General features: G+C 38.7%; 1 protein-coding gene across 9 annotated transcripts in view; it reads left to right on the forward strand.

Moving 5' to 3' along the window:
- Ttc3 (tetratricopeptide repeat domain 3) overlaps positions 1–18772 on the forward strand; it is a 117939-nt gene that overhangs the window by 65069 nt on the left and 34098 nt on the right. For all 9 annotated transcript variants that reach the window (XM_048803668.1, XM_048803665.1, XM_048803664.1 and 6 more), the window contains 6 exons: positions 272–523; positions 8378–8424; positions 9432–9488; positions 10579–10652; positions 13052–13216; positions 17090–18155. In XM_048803668.1, coding sequence (XP_048659625.1) covers positions 272–523; positions 8378–8424; positions 9432–9488; positions 10579–10652; positions 13052–13216; positions 17090–18155 — 1661 coding nt within the window. The remainder of the gene's footprint in view (positions 1–271; positions 524–8377; positions 8425–9431; positions 9489–10578; positions 10653–13051; positions 13217–17089; positions 18156–18772) is intronic.

Here is an 18772-nt window from a genome sequence, read left to right on the forward strand (position 1 = left end):
TTGTCATCTCCTAAGTGAAAAAAAATATATTTGTAATGATAGAAGTCTTTGGCTTACCATACTGAAAATTATTGCATTTAGTATATTAGTGTTCTGTGGTGTTTCTACAAATGCATAATAACTCAAACAAGTCTGTTTTCAAGTATTGGAACATTTTCACTGAAAATATAAGCAAACTATAATGGAACCACTTTCAAACATGTGAAACTCCACATAATTTTCCAGTAAAAATTTTTTCCCAGTTGTGATTTGTATTTTGTTTTCATTGTAGGCTTAGATGCCACGGGACCTTTTTTTTCTCGATATGGAGCATCTCTTAAGGAGCTTGATTTTAGCATCATGACGTTCCTCTGGAGTGAGAAATATGGCCATAAACTAGCCTCTATAGAAGGAAAGCAACTTGATTACTTCTGTGAACCAACGTCATTAAAAGAAGCACGTTGTTTAATATGGCTGTTGGAAGAACACAGAGACAAGTTCCCAGCATTGCATAGTGCTTTAGATGAATTCTTTGATATAATGGGTATGTGGACCAAGCTTGGATTTATATTGTATCTAATCTTAAAGAAAATATCTGCAAAGGAGCTGCTCATTTAAATACTTAATGTGAAAATTATTATAGTACAATCAGTTCACCTGGAAAAGATGATTGATGAGAGAGCATGAAAGTGCTGAGGGCTTTGGAGGAAAAACCCAGCACTGGGTTCTCCCTGTTAGAGGAAAGCTGTGGAGCAGGGATAGAATCTTGAGATGGCCTATGAAAGCCTGTAAAAGTGGAAGTAGAATTGGACAGGTGGAAGTTGGGCCTTAGAGAGGTGGCTTAGAGGGGAGCTGAGAGGCCTGTTTGGATAACTGCATGGAGCCTAGTTTGACAGAGTAGACTAATTAGCAGTTAATTTCTTAGGCTTCTCTTGGATTTTAGTTTCCTTATCCTTAAAAAAATGAAATGATTTGGAGCCAGTGATCTCTGATCCTGTTTTACTTCAAAATTCTAATATCCTTAGATTCTAACTTAATTTTTAATTTTTTTATCTTTCATTCTGTGTATGCACCCTAATAGTCTTCTCTTCTTTTTTCCTTATCAGTCTCCTCTGTATGTTGTTAGAAGTTAGATTCAAATTTCATGCCATTTGATTTAAAAATCTGACCTTGTATAACAGTGTCACGCATTATAAAGTTCAAATGCAGTATAAAAAACTGAAAAGCTTGCTTTTGTTTTGGTTCTTAGCAAAATGAACATTTGCACATAGATGGCTTTGTCTTTCCAGGATACTGTTTTCTAATGGGAGGTGACATGCTACTTGATAGCCTGAATTTAGTGCCATCAGTTTATTGCTGCTGGTAATAAATTTTATCCTGAAACTAAGCCTACAAAACCCGGTGCATGTTGAGTCACACAACAGGACCACTACAAAAGACAGTTTTCTCTTAGTGACCACTCTTCCCAATTCTTATGTTCTATACCTAAAATACTCAGAACATCTAGCTGCCAGTTTCACTGCTGTCATCCATGGAGTCAGAAGCTACCAATCAAATTTATGGTGATATCAACAGATTTTCAACTCTAGTAGCTCTGTCTCCCACCCTCACCCCAGACATTTTGAGTATTATGTCTTATTATTTAAAAGGAGGATAGTATTAACTTTTCAAATCCACTGATCTTTTATATCAGGGTATTCAATAATTCCACCAATGACATGATTACTGGGACTCAAGTTTTACTTCTGAAATCTGGATGCATGTTTTCCTAGACAATTTCTGTGTAGTCAGCTAAAGGCCCTTGCAAAGCAACATGACTAAACCCACTTACCACATCTCAAAGACCTGTTTTTCCTAAACTTTTATTAGTGACTGGAAGGAAAGCTAGGAACAGGGAGATGGGAGAGTGAGAAATGAAAGTAGGCGACAAGGCAGAGATACACACAGGAGAGTGTTTGGTGGAGCGGAAAAATAAAGGCCATCTCTCCATAGACGGAGATAGGCAACACAGGCTTGGGGTTCAAGACTTTTCTGGGGGAGGCTCAGGGATTAGAGCCAGGTGGTTCCTGATGTGGGCAGTTAAGGGTGGGGTTCGTAAGGGCAGTGAAGCTTTGGGTTGGTATGAGGGAGTGGTGAGCCTTTCCCAGAAAGGCCCTTGGGCAGGAAAATGGCAGCTGTCACTCAGGATGGCTACCCAGATGCTAAGCAAGGACCTTACATTCTCCCATACACACTTTTTTGTTTGTTATTGGGCCCCTTAAGGGACAGGGTTGTAGATAAATCTTCTATAGCTTCTTCCTGATGGGAAGGGGCAGCTTCTGGACTTATTAGGGGCATGTCTGGGGCATGTTAGGGGCATGGAGTGTCATTGAAGCAATGGTGATGGTCTTGAGGTGCCCAGTGATGCTAAGTCCAGATGGCCCAATTTTGGTGAGGGGTTGGAAGTCCTGTAACAAAAGCTGGTTCACGGTTAAGTTAGAGATCCTTTGAATCTGGTCTTGAATAAATCTAATGATGTGGGAGACAAGCATTAACAGAAGGCCTATGACAGGGAGCGAGGTCAGGAAAGGAAGTGCCCACTGGAGAAGGGGGCTTAGCTGCCATCCTTCCAATGGCAGAGGGAAGCTTTGAGGCCTGAAGGAGATCGGAGGTAAAGGGAGCATTAGTAATTGAAGTTCCCTTGGTGGTAAGGAATCCTTGCTCCTTCCAAGTAGCAGAGTGGGAGAGAAGTATGTGGAAAGCGTATTTAGAGTCAATGTAGACGTTGAGGAAGGCTCCCTTTGCCAAAGCAGAGGCTCTGATGAGGGCACCAAGTTCAGCCTGCTGATTGGATGTGTTACTGGGGAGGGGAGCAGCTTCCACAGTGGAGGTTAGAGAGACTGTAGCAGACCCTGCCTGATGGACTCCCTCCTGAAGGAAGGAGGAGCCATCTGTGAACCGTGTGCATGTTGCCTGGAGCAAGGGGCCTCCTGTATGTGGGAGGAATGTGGAAGGAGCTCCTCCAGAGTTTCAGTGCATGAAATGGGTGAGAGGAGGAGAGGTGGAAGAGTCCTGAGGATGGGGAGGAGAGTAGTAGGGTTTAAAGGTGAGCAGGTGTGGAAAGTAAAACTGGGATCTTCCACCAGGAAAACCTGTAGAGATAAAAGGTGACAGGGGGTAAGGAATGTAAGCCCTTGTAGGTGAGGAGTTCCTTTAGGGAGCTAGGATGGTGAGTGGGGCCCCAAAGGTGAGTTTCTTTGGCTTGTTAATGAGTAGAGAGTCTGTGGCCAATATTGGTAGGCAAGGGTAAAGTTAAATTGACAGTTTTTTTTTCCCCCCTTTGGCCTCCCATCAAGTCTCCTGAGTCTGTCCTTTGTCAGTGATAGTTTCATTGTGGTCTTGCCCAGGGAGATTACTGCCTAGGGTTTTACAATGTAGGAGAGTTCTGGGTCTCTTGTTTGTCTAGAAGTAGTGTCTCTGGAGGAATCCAGAGCTTTAGTAGCAAGTAGAAACTGTGCAGGAGAGCAAAAGAAGCAAAGGGAAGGCTTAGAGTGGAGAAAGGAGAAAACCTGCACATAAGGGATTTTCTTCCATTTTCCTGAAGATTGGAAGGTTGAATTGGTTGATGGGCCTTTAGATCAGGAGCCAAACAGAGTGTGCCTAAGTGGGTGAGGAGGCAGCTGAGAGGTGAGTCAGATGGGATTTGGGGGTTCCCATGGTGAGTTGGCATCTGAGACTGAGAGGATAGAGTTACCCACTACTTCCTAGTCCCAGGCTTTAGCGTAGAGAGGCTTGGTTGTCTGGCCCAGGCTTTCTTGAGCTCTGCTGAGGAGCTAAGAACCAGGAACTTGCCTAGGGGAAGGGATGGGTGAGAACTTTGGTGCTGGGCCAAGATATAAGTTCTAGGGAGGAGACTTGTCACTGCTGTCTATAGGGAGTAGGAGGGGAAGGGCAAAGTCACTTACCCAAGTGAGGCTGGAGTGTGGATGAAGAAGAAGAACGCTAGGTGAATGGAAGAATGTGTGTGGTAATTATTCTGGGCCCTCAGTCCAGGATCCCAAATCCCCGGAGGGGAGAGCAAAAGCTCATGGGAGAATGTGATCAAGGCTGCTCTGCAAAAAGTTTTGCGATGAATGTAAATGGGTTCATGTTGTGAGGCAAAAGAAGGATTTGAAACATCCCGGACATTAGGGTTCACCTTGGACGGGGTAATGGGAAGGCACTGACAGACAGAATAGGGGAAGGTCCCGAAGGTAAGGGTGTGGATCAGGGAAGCGGCCAGCGAGTTTGGATGGAAGCATATATGAGAGGAGAAGGAAAGCATAGTTCCCAACTTTGTGAAGATGTCCCTTCCCATAAGGGGAACAGGGTACTGTGGAATGACCAAAAAGGAGTGGGCGAAAACTAGAGAGCCAAAGGCACAAACAAGTCTAGATGTTTGCAAGGGCTGGTAAGGTTTGCCTTCTGCCCTGACAATAGAGGTCACAGAACGAGTGGTAGGCCCCCAGAACTCCTTGAGGACTGAATGTGTAACCAGGAGTCTAGGAGGAAGGATACAGGCCTGTGGAGTTACCCTGGGTTCCTGTGGAATGATGATAGTGGTCTGGTGATGGGAACCTGGGCCTCGTCAGTCCTCTGCAGCCAGTCCTAAGAGTTGGAAAGGGGAACCAGAGGGGCCAGATGGCCGGAGGCCTCTATGGGCTGGGGACAGTCAGGGCCCAGTGTCCTTTCTGATGGCATTTAGGACAAGGGCCTGGAGGCTTCCAAGGCTTAGGACAAGTATGAGCCCAGTGACCTGTCTGACCACATTTAAAACAGGGTCCAGGTGGTCCCGAGGGACACTTCCACAGGCCAGTGGAACCAAGGACAGATGCTGAGCCCGGCCGGATGGCTTGAGAGAGCATCTGATATTTCTGCTTCCGGTCCTTCTCATCTCTCCTGTTACACACCTTAAAGGCTACTCCCAGATCCTGAGCTTAAGGAGTTAGGGGCCCCCTCTCGAGGCTCCTTAGTTTGGCCTTAATATCAGGAAACTCTGGGAGGAAAGTAGGTCCTTAGTAGTGGTCTCCCATCTGGAGTCTCAGGGTTTGGATTAGTATACTGCAATAAAGCCTTGGTCAGGGGTCTAAAAATGCTGAAGGTTTTCATTCTTATCTTGGAAGATTTCCTGGAGCCTTTCATAATTGATAGCCCTATGGGCTGTCTTTCTAAGTCAGTGCCAATCGGATGGCAGGGGAGGTCTGATGTACCTCATCAACATAATTTCTAGCTGGCTCCCAAACTCACCTGTGCTCCTCGGGCAGGAGGGTGTTAGACAAGGTCATATGGGCATATATATGGTGGTGTGGTGGGACTTGAAGTATAGGATCTAAGCCACTTTTCTATCTGTGAAAGATCTGACAAAGAAAGGCACATTGAACCCGGATTACACCATGTACCCCAGTCACCTTGTGTAGAGGATACAGAGATGCAGGTTGGGCAGTGGCAGCCTGTGAGTGTGTGGCAGGAGGAGAGAAGGACAGAGGGGTGTGGGGACAGTTGCTGCAGAGGGTTCATTAGAAAGAGAATTGTGGTATGGCAGGGGCTCATCCGCTGGGTCAAAGGAGAAAGAGTCCTGGGTAGGGTCTTCTGTCCCTTTGGAAGCAGGCGAAGGGGAGGTGAGAGCTAAGAGGACTTGTGCGGGAGAGCAGGAGTTGCAGAGAGAGGGCTTAGAACGTAGGGAGGAGAAGGCCTGAACGTATGAAATCTCTTTCCATTTTCCCGATTGCTCGCAATAGTTAAAAAGATCTCTGATAATATTGGGATCTAGAGTGCCATTAAGCAGCCATTTAGAGTAGTTATCCAAAGGATATTGAGGCCAGATCTGATTGCACAAGTGGGTAAGTTTTGAGGGGTTTAGGTCCAGGGTGAGAGAGAGAGAGAGAGAGAGAGGCCCAAGGTTAGCCAGGAGGCAGCCTAGGGGACTATGAAAGGGAATGGATGAGGAGCCACCCATGGTGAGATGGAGGAGGTGAGTTTGGAGGTGGGGCGTACCCAAGTCTGTAGTGTCACCTAGTCAAAAGGACAGTTATGCTTAGGATCGTCACCAACGCTGACCTTGGGGAAGAAGCCCACAGAGGCACTTGGGCATCCAGCTGGGATTGCATAGTAGGAGCAGAAGCCCGTAGAGATTAACCCACAGCTGAGAGGTCGTCTCACCAGGAACAACTCCCAGGACCCAAACAAAACCCAGGACCCAAACAAAAGACTACCTATAGACTAGTCGACAATAAGGATCATAGCTGTGAAAGCTGTGGCTGAGGGTGCCACCAACCACCCAGTAACCCTGGGAGTGCTAGATGATCAACGGTCACTTTCCGGGACCTGTAGGTCATTTAGGTTGATCGGAGTCATGGGTCTTTCCTGAAATGTCTGGTGGTGTGCAGAGAGGGTGTTTGGCAGAATAGAGGACCTGGTCCTGTGATGGAATCCAGTTCAGGGCCCAGGGATGCTCAGTGACCCTCAAAGAGGGGAGCAGGCACTCTGGGGAACCTGATCCCGGGTTTCAGCACCAATGAAAGGAAAGTGAGGAACCGGCAGACAGGAGAGCAATAAATGAAAGATGGAGACCAGGCAGAGATACATATGTGAGTTTGTTTGTCAGAGCTGATAAATAAAGGCCATCTCTCCATAGAAGAAGAGAGGCAACACAGGCTTGGATTTCAAGACTTTCTGGGAGAGGCTCAGGGATTAGAGCCAGGTGGGTCCTAATGTGGACAGTTATGGGTGGGGTTGGTACGCCCTTGGGTGGGAAAGAATGTGGGGTGGTGATGGGTTGGGTTGGTATGAGGAAGCCAGAAAATGGTGACTGTCACTTAGGATGGCCACCCAGATGTCTGGGGAAGTGACCGTTGATCGTCCACTATAAGCAAGGACCTTACAGTGATCATTGTCGTAAATCTAGTTTTTAAGCAAAAAACCTTAAAATTAGCCTTTATTCTTTGCCCTATTACTAGTTCTGTTCCCTATTACTAGTATTAACTAGTTTGTCACCAGGTCCAAATAAGCTTTATCTTTAATCTGTCCTTTCCTGTGCATCTCATTTTCCTAAGCCAAGACAAGACCTTAATTCTCTTTCCATGATTAGACTATTACAGGAGTCTCCAAACTGGCTTTCATGCCTGTAATTTTCCTCTTACTCCTACTGGTGACTCCTGTAGAATATCTGTTACTGAAAGCTTTCTGCAAGGGAAATATTAGTTCTGCCTGCAGATTACATTCGCCATCTCTCTGCACTTTCTCTAGCTGCCCTCTGAGCTTACACCTACTGCTGCTATATCCAGACCTGTCTTGTGCTTTCATGCCTCTTGCCATTGCTTATGCAGCTCTAGCCACATCTTTCCCTTTGCCTGTTTATTCCAAGTCTAACTTAAATTTCTTCTCTTCCCCAAAGCCCTCTCTAACTCCCCTTGGGCCTCTTGACTGAAGACTATTATTTCATCAGGTGTTTTGACATCTTATTTGTCATACCTGTAACATTATGTTTAGTTAGTCATTTTGCCCTTGGATTTGTTTTGTTTGCAGTGCCAGGGATTGAACCCCAAACCCTGCATATGTTAGGCAGTTGCTCAATCACTGAGCTACACCTACAACCCCTTTTTTTAAAATTTTGAAATAGGGTCTCACTAAGTTGCCCTAGCCTTTAACTTGTGATTCTTCTGCCTCAGCCTCCCTAATAACTAGGATTATAAGAGTGAGCCACCTGCCCCACTACATTACTACCCTTGGTTTTTTTTTTTTTTTTTTATCAGAAAAATATTTATTATCTACTAGAAAACTGGGCAAAGAAAAACAACAATTCATGAAAGAAAAAACAAATATATAGAAATATGTGAAAATATTTACCCCAAGCATTTATAGAAATATAAATTCAAATAGAATTATACTTTATCTTTTCCTATTGAATTGATATATTTAAAAAAATAATAAATATCATTGTTAATGATGGTATGAAGAAATGAGCACTTTCATGCTTTGCCTGATGAAAATGTAAATTGCTTTTCTGGATGACAGTTGGGCAGTAGGAATCCAGAGCTGTGCTGTGCAATAGTAAATAGCCACTAGCTACACTGGGTACTTAAATATTTATTTCCTCCATCTCATTAATCACATCTCAAGTGCTCATATGGCTAGTAGCTACACATTGTTTACAGCAGATATAGCACATTTTTTGTAATCATGGAATGTCTTATTAAATACCATTCATTACTAGCTTCAAAATAGTCACTACCCTTGGTTTTTAACTAAACGTTTATCAGAACCAAATAAGGAATAGAATGTAGTCTGTGATAGTGGTCTTGAAGTAGTTTTAAGACTTCAGTATATTATATGGTAATGTAAATATTTAGTTTCCTCATAGAACCTTCTGTTTCTTCTACAGACAGCCGCTGTACTGTATTAAGGAAACAAGATAGTGGTGAAGCTCCGGTAAGCTACTTGACCACTTTAAATCATATGTTCTAATTTGTATTAGCCAAAGGAGAAGAGGAATAATGAGGCCAGTATTTGCTTACATCACAGGTAGCATTTCAGAACCAAATTGAGAGGACTTCTGAATATGTATGCCATTTCATTAGAAAGTTATTTCCACTCATCCTCTTAGGAATGGGGCATTCCTCAGCAAACTCTGAGGCTTAAGTTAAATACTTTCCATAAAGTTTTACAACTAATAAATGTTAATATTAGAAGGAGAAAAGGAAAAGTTCTTTAGTTGAGAAAAAAATTGTGGTATTTTTGTGCTGAAGGAAAACAAAGGGACTTTGTTTCACTTAGCTCCAACATGAGTTTAACTTAAGAGTAATTCAAGAGTTGTTTTCCTTGACATCTTGTGGTTGTCTTTTATTTTTTCTGGCAGGCCAGAAATTCTTCATTTGAGGAACATGATTAAATAATGAAAAGGATAGCACTGTGGCAGTTTTCAAAGAGAAAGATACTTGTTTATCAGTTTTCAGGATCAAATATATGGAATTCTGTCTTACTCTGCTCTATCAGATTTCGCCCTGCTAAGTATGGAAGTACAGCTAACATACCCATATAGAGAAATTAATACAGCTCCTTTCACTCTTTGTGCCCCATTATCTGGCTGGGTGTGGAACATCTGTTTGCTTAGTAAAAGGGATATCATTGAATGCTATTAAAGCACATAATCAGAATTACTTAAAAGTTCAGTTAATTATTTAGAATAACATAAGCCCTGTTGAAAATGAGATTAAAATGTTAGGACAGTTTAATTTTGATCATAACATTTGGCATTATTAAGCCTTTTCTTCTTTTTTATTATAAGCCATAGCATTTGGGCTGATACACAACATTTTATATACATATAACTGATGATTAGTCTGTGAAACTTAATGTGGTTTGTTTATGTTGACCTACATAAGGCTGTTATTTGAGTGTTCATTGTTTTGTTTTGTTTTTTTCCCCCCATTTTTCAGTTTAGTTCTACCAAGGTTAAAAACAAAGGCAAGAAAAAGAAGCCAAAAGACACAAAGGTATGGAATATTTTCTGAATTAATTCCTGCCCAGACTCTCAAAAATGGATATATAAGTTAGAAATAAGCAATTCTTGCAGTATTTTGAAACATTTTGTAGAGAAAGACTTTCTAGAGTTTAGTCTATTTTGGCAGTCTTCTACATTTTGAGGAAATTTAAGGTTCATGTTGCACATAAATAACTCTTGAAAGAAACTCTTAATCTTTATAGTTATTTATATTTTCTAGATATTTCTGAGTAAAAATATAATGTAGTACTCTATTATGGATAGCCATAGGGTAGAGTTCCTGTCTTGGTTCTACCAATTATTTTCTGTGACCTTGAGCAAGTTATTTGACTTTCCTGTGCCTGTTATAATAACCTTTGTTTATTGGGTAGTAAATGCTTAATAATTATTTATTATTATTTCTGTGCTGAATTTTAGGGAGAGATAAGAATATATAAGATATTGGTTTCTATATCTCATATAAGAGCAGTAAGATATTGGTTTCTAGTATTCAGAAGCTCTTGTTGGAATTACTTATTTAAATATTTATTATCTAAAATATTCAAATAAGAATGATGAATTCTAGTCATCATATCAGTCTTAGAATTGATGGGAACTTTTCCTTTTCACCTAAGGCTCTATTCTCATTATTTCAGCATCATAGTGCATTTCTCTTGGTTTCAGCGTGTCTTGAAAAAAGAGGAACAGGGGTAGAGAGAATGAGCAAGTGTTAGAGGAGGATGCAGGCAGCTTGGAATTCCAGTGTAAGCTTCCTTGTACCTTTGACCATGTGTCTTTAACTAATATGGAAATTTAAGTGACATTTAAAGTTTTTTGGAGCACTGGAAACTATCCCAAATGTTAATTTGAATTTATTTCTGGCCATTAAAACTTATATTACTATGTGTTCCTGTTTATAAGAAAATTTGGATAGGTTTTACATATTGTTTTAAATATTATTTAAATATTGTTTTAAATATTAAAAATAGGTTTTAAATATTATATAAATGTTTATCAATTTCAATGATAATGTTTTTCTTTCATAGACTTTTAAATTAGATGTCATTGTCATTTTTTTTTTTTTTTTTTTTTTTTTAAACCAGCCAATGTTAGTTGGGTCTGGAACAACTACAGTAACACCAAATAATGAGACTATCAGTTCAGGTGAAGACTATAAGTAAGTATGATTGTTAAAATTTTTGCCTCATTATAACTCACATGCTTTTCACTTGATAAGGCATGTTAATTTAATGTACTCTAAACTTATGTTTTATTTCCCTTTCATTTTTAAAGATTTACATATTGACAACCTGATATAATATATCTCAATTGAATTAATAGCATGGCTTGTCATTAAGAATTCATTATGAGTTAAAGTCTCAGGAATGGTGACATTTATTCAGTAAGCATATATTGAGGACCCACTGTGTTCAGGGCACTATGGGAAATCCCTAGAAAAATGTCTAGAAAATGTCCTTTAAAGTATTCAGTAAAGAGAATGTCCTATTGATAATTAACTAGTGCTACTATAATAGGAGAAAGGAAGCTATTTTGGAAGCTATATATGATGTTAACTTTTAACTTTGTATGATTTTTCATGCCTCTGATTGTTGAAACTATGTTTTAAAGAAACTGATAATACCAAACAAAGAAGCTCACATTTCTTAGGGAGTTTAAGAACAGTTAAAATTTGGGCTGGGGTTGTGGCTCAGTGGTAGAGTACTTGCCTCAAATTTGTGAGGCACAGGGTTCAATCCTCACCACCAAATAAAAATAAATAAAGATATTGTGTCTATCTACAACTAAAAAAAATATTAAAAAAAAGAAGAAGAAGAAGAAGAACAGGGGCTGGGGATATAGCTCAGCTGGTAGAGTGCTTGCCTTGCATGCACAAGGCCCTGGGTTCCATCCCTAGCACCAAAAAAAAAAAAAAGAACAGTTAAAATTTGCACTCATTGGGGCTGGGGATGTAGCTTAATCAGTAATGCACTTGCCTGGCATGCGCGGGGTGCTTGGTTCGATCCTCAGCACCACATAAAAAATAAAATAAAGATTTTGTGTCCACCGAAAACTAAAAAATAAATATTAAAAAATTCTCTCTCTCTCTCTCTCTCTTTTAAAAAAAATTGCACTCATTTTCATGAATTCTCTAACTGGAGGAATTAAGAGCCAGTCTTTGTCCATTTGGGCTGCCAGAACAATATACCATAAACTGAGGGGCTTACAAACAACAGAAATTTACTTTTCACAGTTTGGCTTTTCTCAGTTCTTTAGGCCAAGAAGTTCAGGATCAAAGAGCTGACATATCTGTTGTCTCATGAGGGTCTGGTTCATAGATGGTACCTTCTCACTTTTTTCTCACATGATACATGGACAAGTGTTTTAGTCAGCATTTTTGCTGCTGTGACCAAAAGATCTAACAAGAACAATTTTAAAGGAGGAAAAGTTTATTTGGGGGTCATGATTTCAGAGGTCTCAGTCCATTGACATCAGCTTCATTGTTCTGTACCAGAGGCAGCACATCATGGTGGAAGGATGTGGTAGAGGAAAGCAGTAAGGCTCTCAGACCCCAATCATTTTACCTCAAAACTTTCTTGCATTGTCTCACATGTGAGATTTTGTGGGACACATCATGTCTAAACCATAAAAATAAGGCAGCTTTCTAAAGATACTTTTGAAAAGGTACAAATCCCATTCATCATGTCTCTGCCCTCATGACCTATGAGTTTTTGGGGAATGCAGACATACAGATCATAATATAACAGTCTTCTCTGAAATGAACAAATATGTATGAGGCACTACTCTAAGGCATTTACATATATAAATTAATTTAATCCATTCCTCCACCCTAGGAAATAAGTACTGATATTGTGTCCATAGTATAAATAAAGAAACTCAGGCAGTTGTAGTTGAATGACTTGCTCCAGGCACAAGGCTTATATAAATAGCAGAGCCAGGATTTAAACCATACTGTCTGGTTTTAGTCCCCACACTCAATCTACTGTATCTTTTGAAAGTACTAAAATCTCATATTCTTTTTTTAAAAAATATTTATTTATTTATTTTTAATTATAGGTGGATACAGTGTTTTATTTTTTACTTTATGTGGTGCTGAGGATCGAACCCAGTGCCTCACGCATGCTAGGCGAGCACTCTACCTTTGAGCCACAACCCCAGCCCTCATATTCTTTTTTTAAAAAAATCTTTTTATTAGTACTTTTTACCAGTCTCAATCACTTAAATTAATAGCAATTATAAGATCTTCATTTGTCTCTCAACCCTTTAACAAGTTACAATTAATACAACATTGATTTTTTTTTTTTTTTTTAAACTGGAGCTGGGGGAAAATGTGCTTGGTTTAGGGCTAAATTAAAAGTGCTTACTTAGAATGTCAAATATAATGTTTCTTGACTATAATTATGAAGGGTGTCTTTTCCACACTAAGCTCTCTGGTAGTACTTTCCTTCTACATAAAATCAAGTCGTATGTTCGTTACCATCATGTTGTTTTTTTCCATTAAATGTTCATCTAGCCTATCCAAAAGTTTATTATTAACAAAATTATTTTTTTAATCAGAAGACGCAATTCAGATTCTGCAGGCCCATTTGCTGTGCCTAACCATCTTCGGCAAGATGTAGAAGAATTTGAAGCTCTCTATGACCAGCACAGTAATGAATATGTTGTCCGCAATAAGAAAATATGGGATATTAACCCAAAACAAAAATGCTCAACTCTGTATGAGTAAGTAGATTAATATTCCTACAACACTTATTTTATACTAAGACTGCCAATTAAAAATCAAAAGTCATTTTTTTTTACAGTACTCATTTATTGGTTCACAATCTCTGGGGAAGAATATTCTGAGAACATTTGCCACATATTATATGTAGTTAATTGAGGATTTTTAATTATTAAATTTAGGGTCATACTAATCTTTGGTTTTGACAGTTTGAGCTGCTAATATAGATACTTCTAAAATTGTTCTGGTATGTCTCAATAGAAACGATAAACAAAGCTTTCAGCTATAATGTTTTTATCATGAATTCCTAGGTATTCATTTGACAGAATAATATGATTATTTGGTCTCATTGTTCTTGTGTTGAAGGATGCAGTGGCTTGGCATCTCAAAATGCAGCATCTCAATTGGCATCTCAATTATGTAGCTTGGTGAAGTATTACCCTTTTTATTGGGGGAAAGAATCCTAAGATGCTGTTAGTACTTCAGCTTGGATTATAATTGTTCAGCTGTGTTAATAGTACAAATAGAGAATCCTGTCTTCTACTAGAGACTGGACTTCCTGAAAATGACGTAAAAGAGAAACATACTTTCCTTTTTTTTTTTTTTTTTTAATATTTTTTAGTTGTTGATAGACTTTTATTTTATTTATTTATATGTGGTGCTGAGAATCGAATCCAGCGCCTCACATATCTCAGGCAAGTTATTGCTGAGCCACACCCTCAGCCCCAACATACTTTCATTTTTAAGTGACTGGGTGTGAGTTACTTTAGGATTGAAAATATGAATGCGAAATTTAACAATTGAAGTTTGAGTAGGGTGGATTAAATAATCAAATAAAGAGTTTGGGAAAATCTAGGGAACCGCTTACCATTCTGAGATTGGCATTAATAAGCAGTACACAAGGCTTTGTTTAAGAAATTGAGGGTTAGGATCTCTATTAGGAAATTAATTTTAAAACTAACTATTTTCCTGAAAAATCTGTCACTCATTCATAGTATGGTCATTTCTTCTTTTTTCTTCAACCCATTATTGCCATTCAGTCTAGTTAAAATTGGGTTTAGTTTTTGTGATTTTTCCTTAGAATTGAAATACTGAGCAAATCATATTTCCATAGGACTCCTAGATGACAAAATATTTACCTATAAAATTACACTGGTATTCTTAAAATATCTTGGAATTTGCTTCAAGCATCCAAAACTGAAGCTAAAATATGTAATTTTTTAGTAGCTTTTATCTTAAAGAATTTATTGCCACTGTAAGTGGGAAGAAATTAAACAGATTTATGAGAAAAAAGTAGACTGATTTGTTTTTTTTATTTTTGAGATAAATTTTATATTTTATCATAGTAGAAAACGTAGAAGTTATAGGAAGGTATATCTTAAAACCTAATTCTTGAAATTTCTAAAGTAAACTGGGTGTGGTGGTGCACAGCTAACATTCTGGAGGTTCAGGAGGCTGAGGCAGGAGGATGGCAAGTTCAAGGCCAGCCTCAGCAACTTAGTGTAGCCCTGAGCAACTTAGAAGAGACCCTGTCTCAAAATAAAAAGTAAAAAGGGTTGGGATGTGGCTCAGTGGTTAATGGTCCTGAGTTCAATCCCTGGTACCAAATTAAAAAAAGTAAACATATGATGGCTTAAAAATGATGGCTTATTTTATTGGCTAAGTATAAAAGGAAATTAAAATTAAACTTTTATATCTGAAAAGAATGTTGAGTAGAAAAATATTGGACAAGGAGTCAAGAATATGGGGTAACTATTATAAATTAAGCTTTTCTTGACTTTAGTGTAGCATCTTTTTTAAATATTTATTTTTTTTAGTTGTAGTTGGAAACAATACCTTTATTTCACTTATTTATTCTTATGTGGTGCAGAGGATTGAACCCAGGGTCTCACACGTGCGAGGCGAGAGCTCTACCTCTGAGCCACAACCCCAGCCCCATTGTGTAACTTCTTAAAATAGGAATTTAGCCTAATTTCTTTTTAAAGGCCTTTTGTAACATTTTATGATTTATGTAGTTGAAACAGGTACTTTGCCTTTATTGTTTCCTAATAGCACCTCAGTAGTGTTAGCCGAGATTTATTAGCCACATAAGGTTAAGTGCTGTTGCAGATTTGAGGAAAGTATAGGGCAGAGGTCTCTCATGTAGCCCTGCAGCATAAAGGAGAGTCAAGGTGATTGTTGGTAGTTTCACAGTGTATTACACATGAAGGTGATGTTTTGAAATAAGAATCATGAACATGATTTTCAAAGGGTACTCTCAGAATAGCAGAAGGGAATGTCCTTTGAAATGTCTTTCCCATCCTTGTCCTTTCCCCTGTGCTGATGGTGACATGCCCTGGCATTCTGCAAGTCCTTCTTTGACCACTTGAGATAATAGTGATGATCATCAAATTATGAAAATGTTGTATATACACAGAGTAACATGCAGATATATATATACAGCAACTATTAATATCCCTGATGTAATTGATTTTATTATTATTTTTTACTCTTATACAATGTGTCTACTTCGTCGTCTCTGGTTAGGTATAGGAATACTAGTCCTTTTAGAGTCTGAGGTATTTGATGGGGGCCAGATATTGAAAGAGAAGAGAAATCTCTTAAACTGCAGAAACTGAAATGATCTTGAGCCTCATCATCTCAGTTGTATTTAGCATCTTTCACTATAACTTCTTTCATCTTTACTGAACAGCCACACCAGTACCAATGTGCACTGTTGAGAGACTTGATTCTAACCCTTGTAAAACACTAGATTATGAAAAAATCATATTTGTGCTATTTTGGACCCTATGTATACTAAGACTAGAAAAGTCTAAATATAGAGTAAAAATTCATTTTGTAGTTTTCAAATAATAGTAACTATAAAAATGTTCTTCATAGTATGGTTATAGTACCATTTCTCTTTGAGCTAAAAATCCTTGTCGAATTACATTTTGTTCTGCTTGAATATATGAAAAATTCATTGCTGCTTAGCATTACAAAAAACATGGACTGTTTTTTTTTTTCTTTGAAGATTTTTTTTCTAGCCAGACAGAGTGGCACACATCTATAACCCCAGCAACTCATAGGCTGAGGCAGGAGGATTGCAAGTTTTGAGGTCAGCCTCAGCAACTTAGTAAGGCCCTAAGTTACTTAGTTGTCATTTGCTTTTTTTACCTAATTACATATGGTGGGTATTTTACAACAGTAGAATGGTATATAGACTCTTTTTTAAAAAATTAAAACATTCATTGGACTATGTGGTTTTGTTCCCCATAACAAATATTAAAGAGTATCACTGAGTCAAACTTACATGAGAAGAATTACATATTCTTCAGAATTGTGACTTCCTAGCTGCTTGGTAATCATTACTTGGATCGGAGTCCATCAGTTGTGTTGCTGATCCCCTTTGTGATTGGTACCTCATTGCTGAATTATAAGAGCAGTTTCCTTTTCCTTGTGAATCATTGCACATTCCTAATCAGAAAAATGTTAATAGATTTACTGTATGCAAATTGAGATAGGATTTTTTAAAGATTTGATTTTCTCTTCTCTTGTGACATTCTTGTTATTGACCATGGTATTTCTGAATAAATTTTGCTTGTTCATTGCTTTTTAAAGAGATTGCATAATTATATAATTAAAATTTAAAAATAACTTTTTGATTTCCTTTGGCTTTTCCCCAAAAAAAGCTTTAAAGGATTATTTTCTAAGGGGTAGACAGTTTTATTTATTGTAACATTGATTATACTTAACCTTTTATTTGTCTTTGGAGAGCATTTGAGATCAGTGAGAAGTAAAATAGTATTTTGCTTTGGGAGAATAAACTTTTATAAAAATAAATATGTGCAAGTATTTCCGCTTAGTAACTTATATAAATGTAAATTTTTTCCAAGTTATTTCTCTCAGTTGTTGGAGGAACATGGTCCCTTGGATATGAGTAACAAGATGTTCTCTGAAGAATATGAGTTTTTCCCAGAAGAAACTCGACAGATACTAGAAAAAGCAGGAGGTTTAAAATCTTTTCTCCTGGGATGTCCTCGTTTTGTTGTGATTGACAACTGTATTGCATTAAAAAAAGTTGCATTACGACTTAAGAAAAAAAGGAAGAAGAAAAACATTAAAACAAAAGTGGAAGAAATTTCAAAAACAGGAGAGTATTTACGAGTCAAACTACCACTGAATCCAACTGCTAGGGAATTTAAACCAGATGTAAAGTCCAAACCAGTGTCTGATTTGTCTTCAGCACCAGTTTCTGAGGATGTGAAGCCCAAACCTGTGTCTGCTGATTCTCCCAAACCAACTTGTGAAGACATTACACCCAAATCAGTACCTGATAGTTATTCCAGTCCAGTTTCTGAGAATGAGAAACCCCAAGGGGTCTCTTCTGATTCTCCCATATCAGTCCCTGAGGATGTAAATCACAAACAAGTCTCCTCTCATTCTCTCAAACCAGTTTCCGAGGATGGGAAACCAACCTATTGGACTCAATCTCACTTGGTCACAGGATACTGTACATATCTTCCTTTTCAGGGATTTGACATCACCCAGACACCACCAACATACATAAACGTGTTACCAAGTTTGCCCCAGTACACCAGCATTTACACACCTTTGGCCAACATTTCTTCTGAATATCAGCTGCAGAGATCGATACCAGTGGTGCCATCTCTTGTAGCCAGTGACAAAGCTGATAAAAACACTGCTGCCTATTTTGAGGATCACAATTTAAATGCTAAGAATGTTGCTGGTAACCAGATTGTCTCTGAAACACAGATCCTTGAGGACTCTTTGGGAATACATGTAAAGTCACAGAGCAGCCTGGGTGATGCTGGTACAGCCCCAAGTGAGTCTCACAGAAATGATGGGCACTGTGGGAACCCTAAAAACAAATGTGAAGTCAGTCCAGAAAGGTCCAGTGCCCTAACAAATATTCCACATACACAGATGGTTGCTGTACAGGTAAGATTTAAAGAGAAAGGTGTATTTTCCTTTTTTTTTTTTTTTAAATCACCATTTTATTTACTGATGTTCTTAGAAATTATTGGCTTTATAATGGTTACTGAAGTTTTTGCCTGAAAATATTTTTAAAGTATGAATTCTTTTGTGGGGCATGGTGGGTAATTTTGTCAGAAAGAAGTTTTGGCCCAGTAAATCTTATTCTTCCCTGACCACATTTTACACCAAATAAGAAATAAGGTTAATGAGTCAGCAGATGGAGCCAAAATATTGCCTTCATAATTAATAAAGACACAAAAGGAGGATGTGGCCACTGCTATAGAGAAGTACATATGCAAACAATAAAGTCCTTATCTCACCCACTTACCCAGTAGTTCCAGCAGAACCCAAATAGGAAGCCTCCCCACTTAGGGTATCTTCCCATAGGACTATTGCATGGGGGAGGAAGGGAAAATTTGCTGACAGCTTCCCTGGGAAAGAAAAAAGGAAAAGTCTGGAGTATTGGGAAAGTTAAAAAAGAGACAAGTAGCAAGACATAGTGGAACATACCCATAATCCAGCGACTCCAGAGGCTGAGGCAGGAATAATATCAGAAGGTCGAGATTGGCCTTAGCAACTTA

The sequence above is a fragment of the Marmota marmota genome, unplaced genomic scaffold (assembly GCF_001458135.2).
Source record: "Marmota marmota marmota unplaced genomic scaffold, marMar, whole genome shotgun sequence".
Taxonomy (NCBI): domain Eukaryota; kingdom Metazoa; phylum Chordata; class Mammalia; order Rodentia; family Sciuridae; genus Marmota; species Marmota marmota.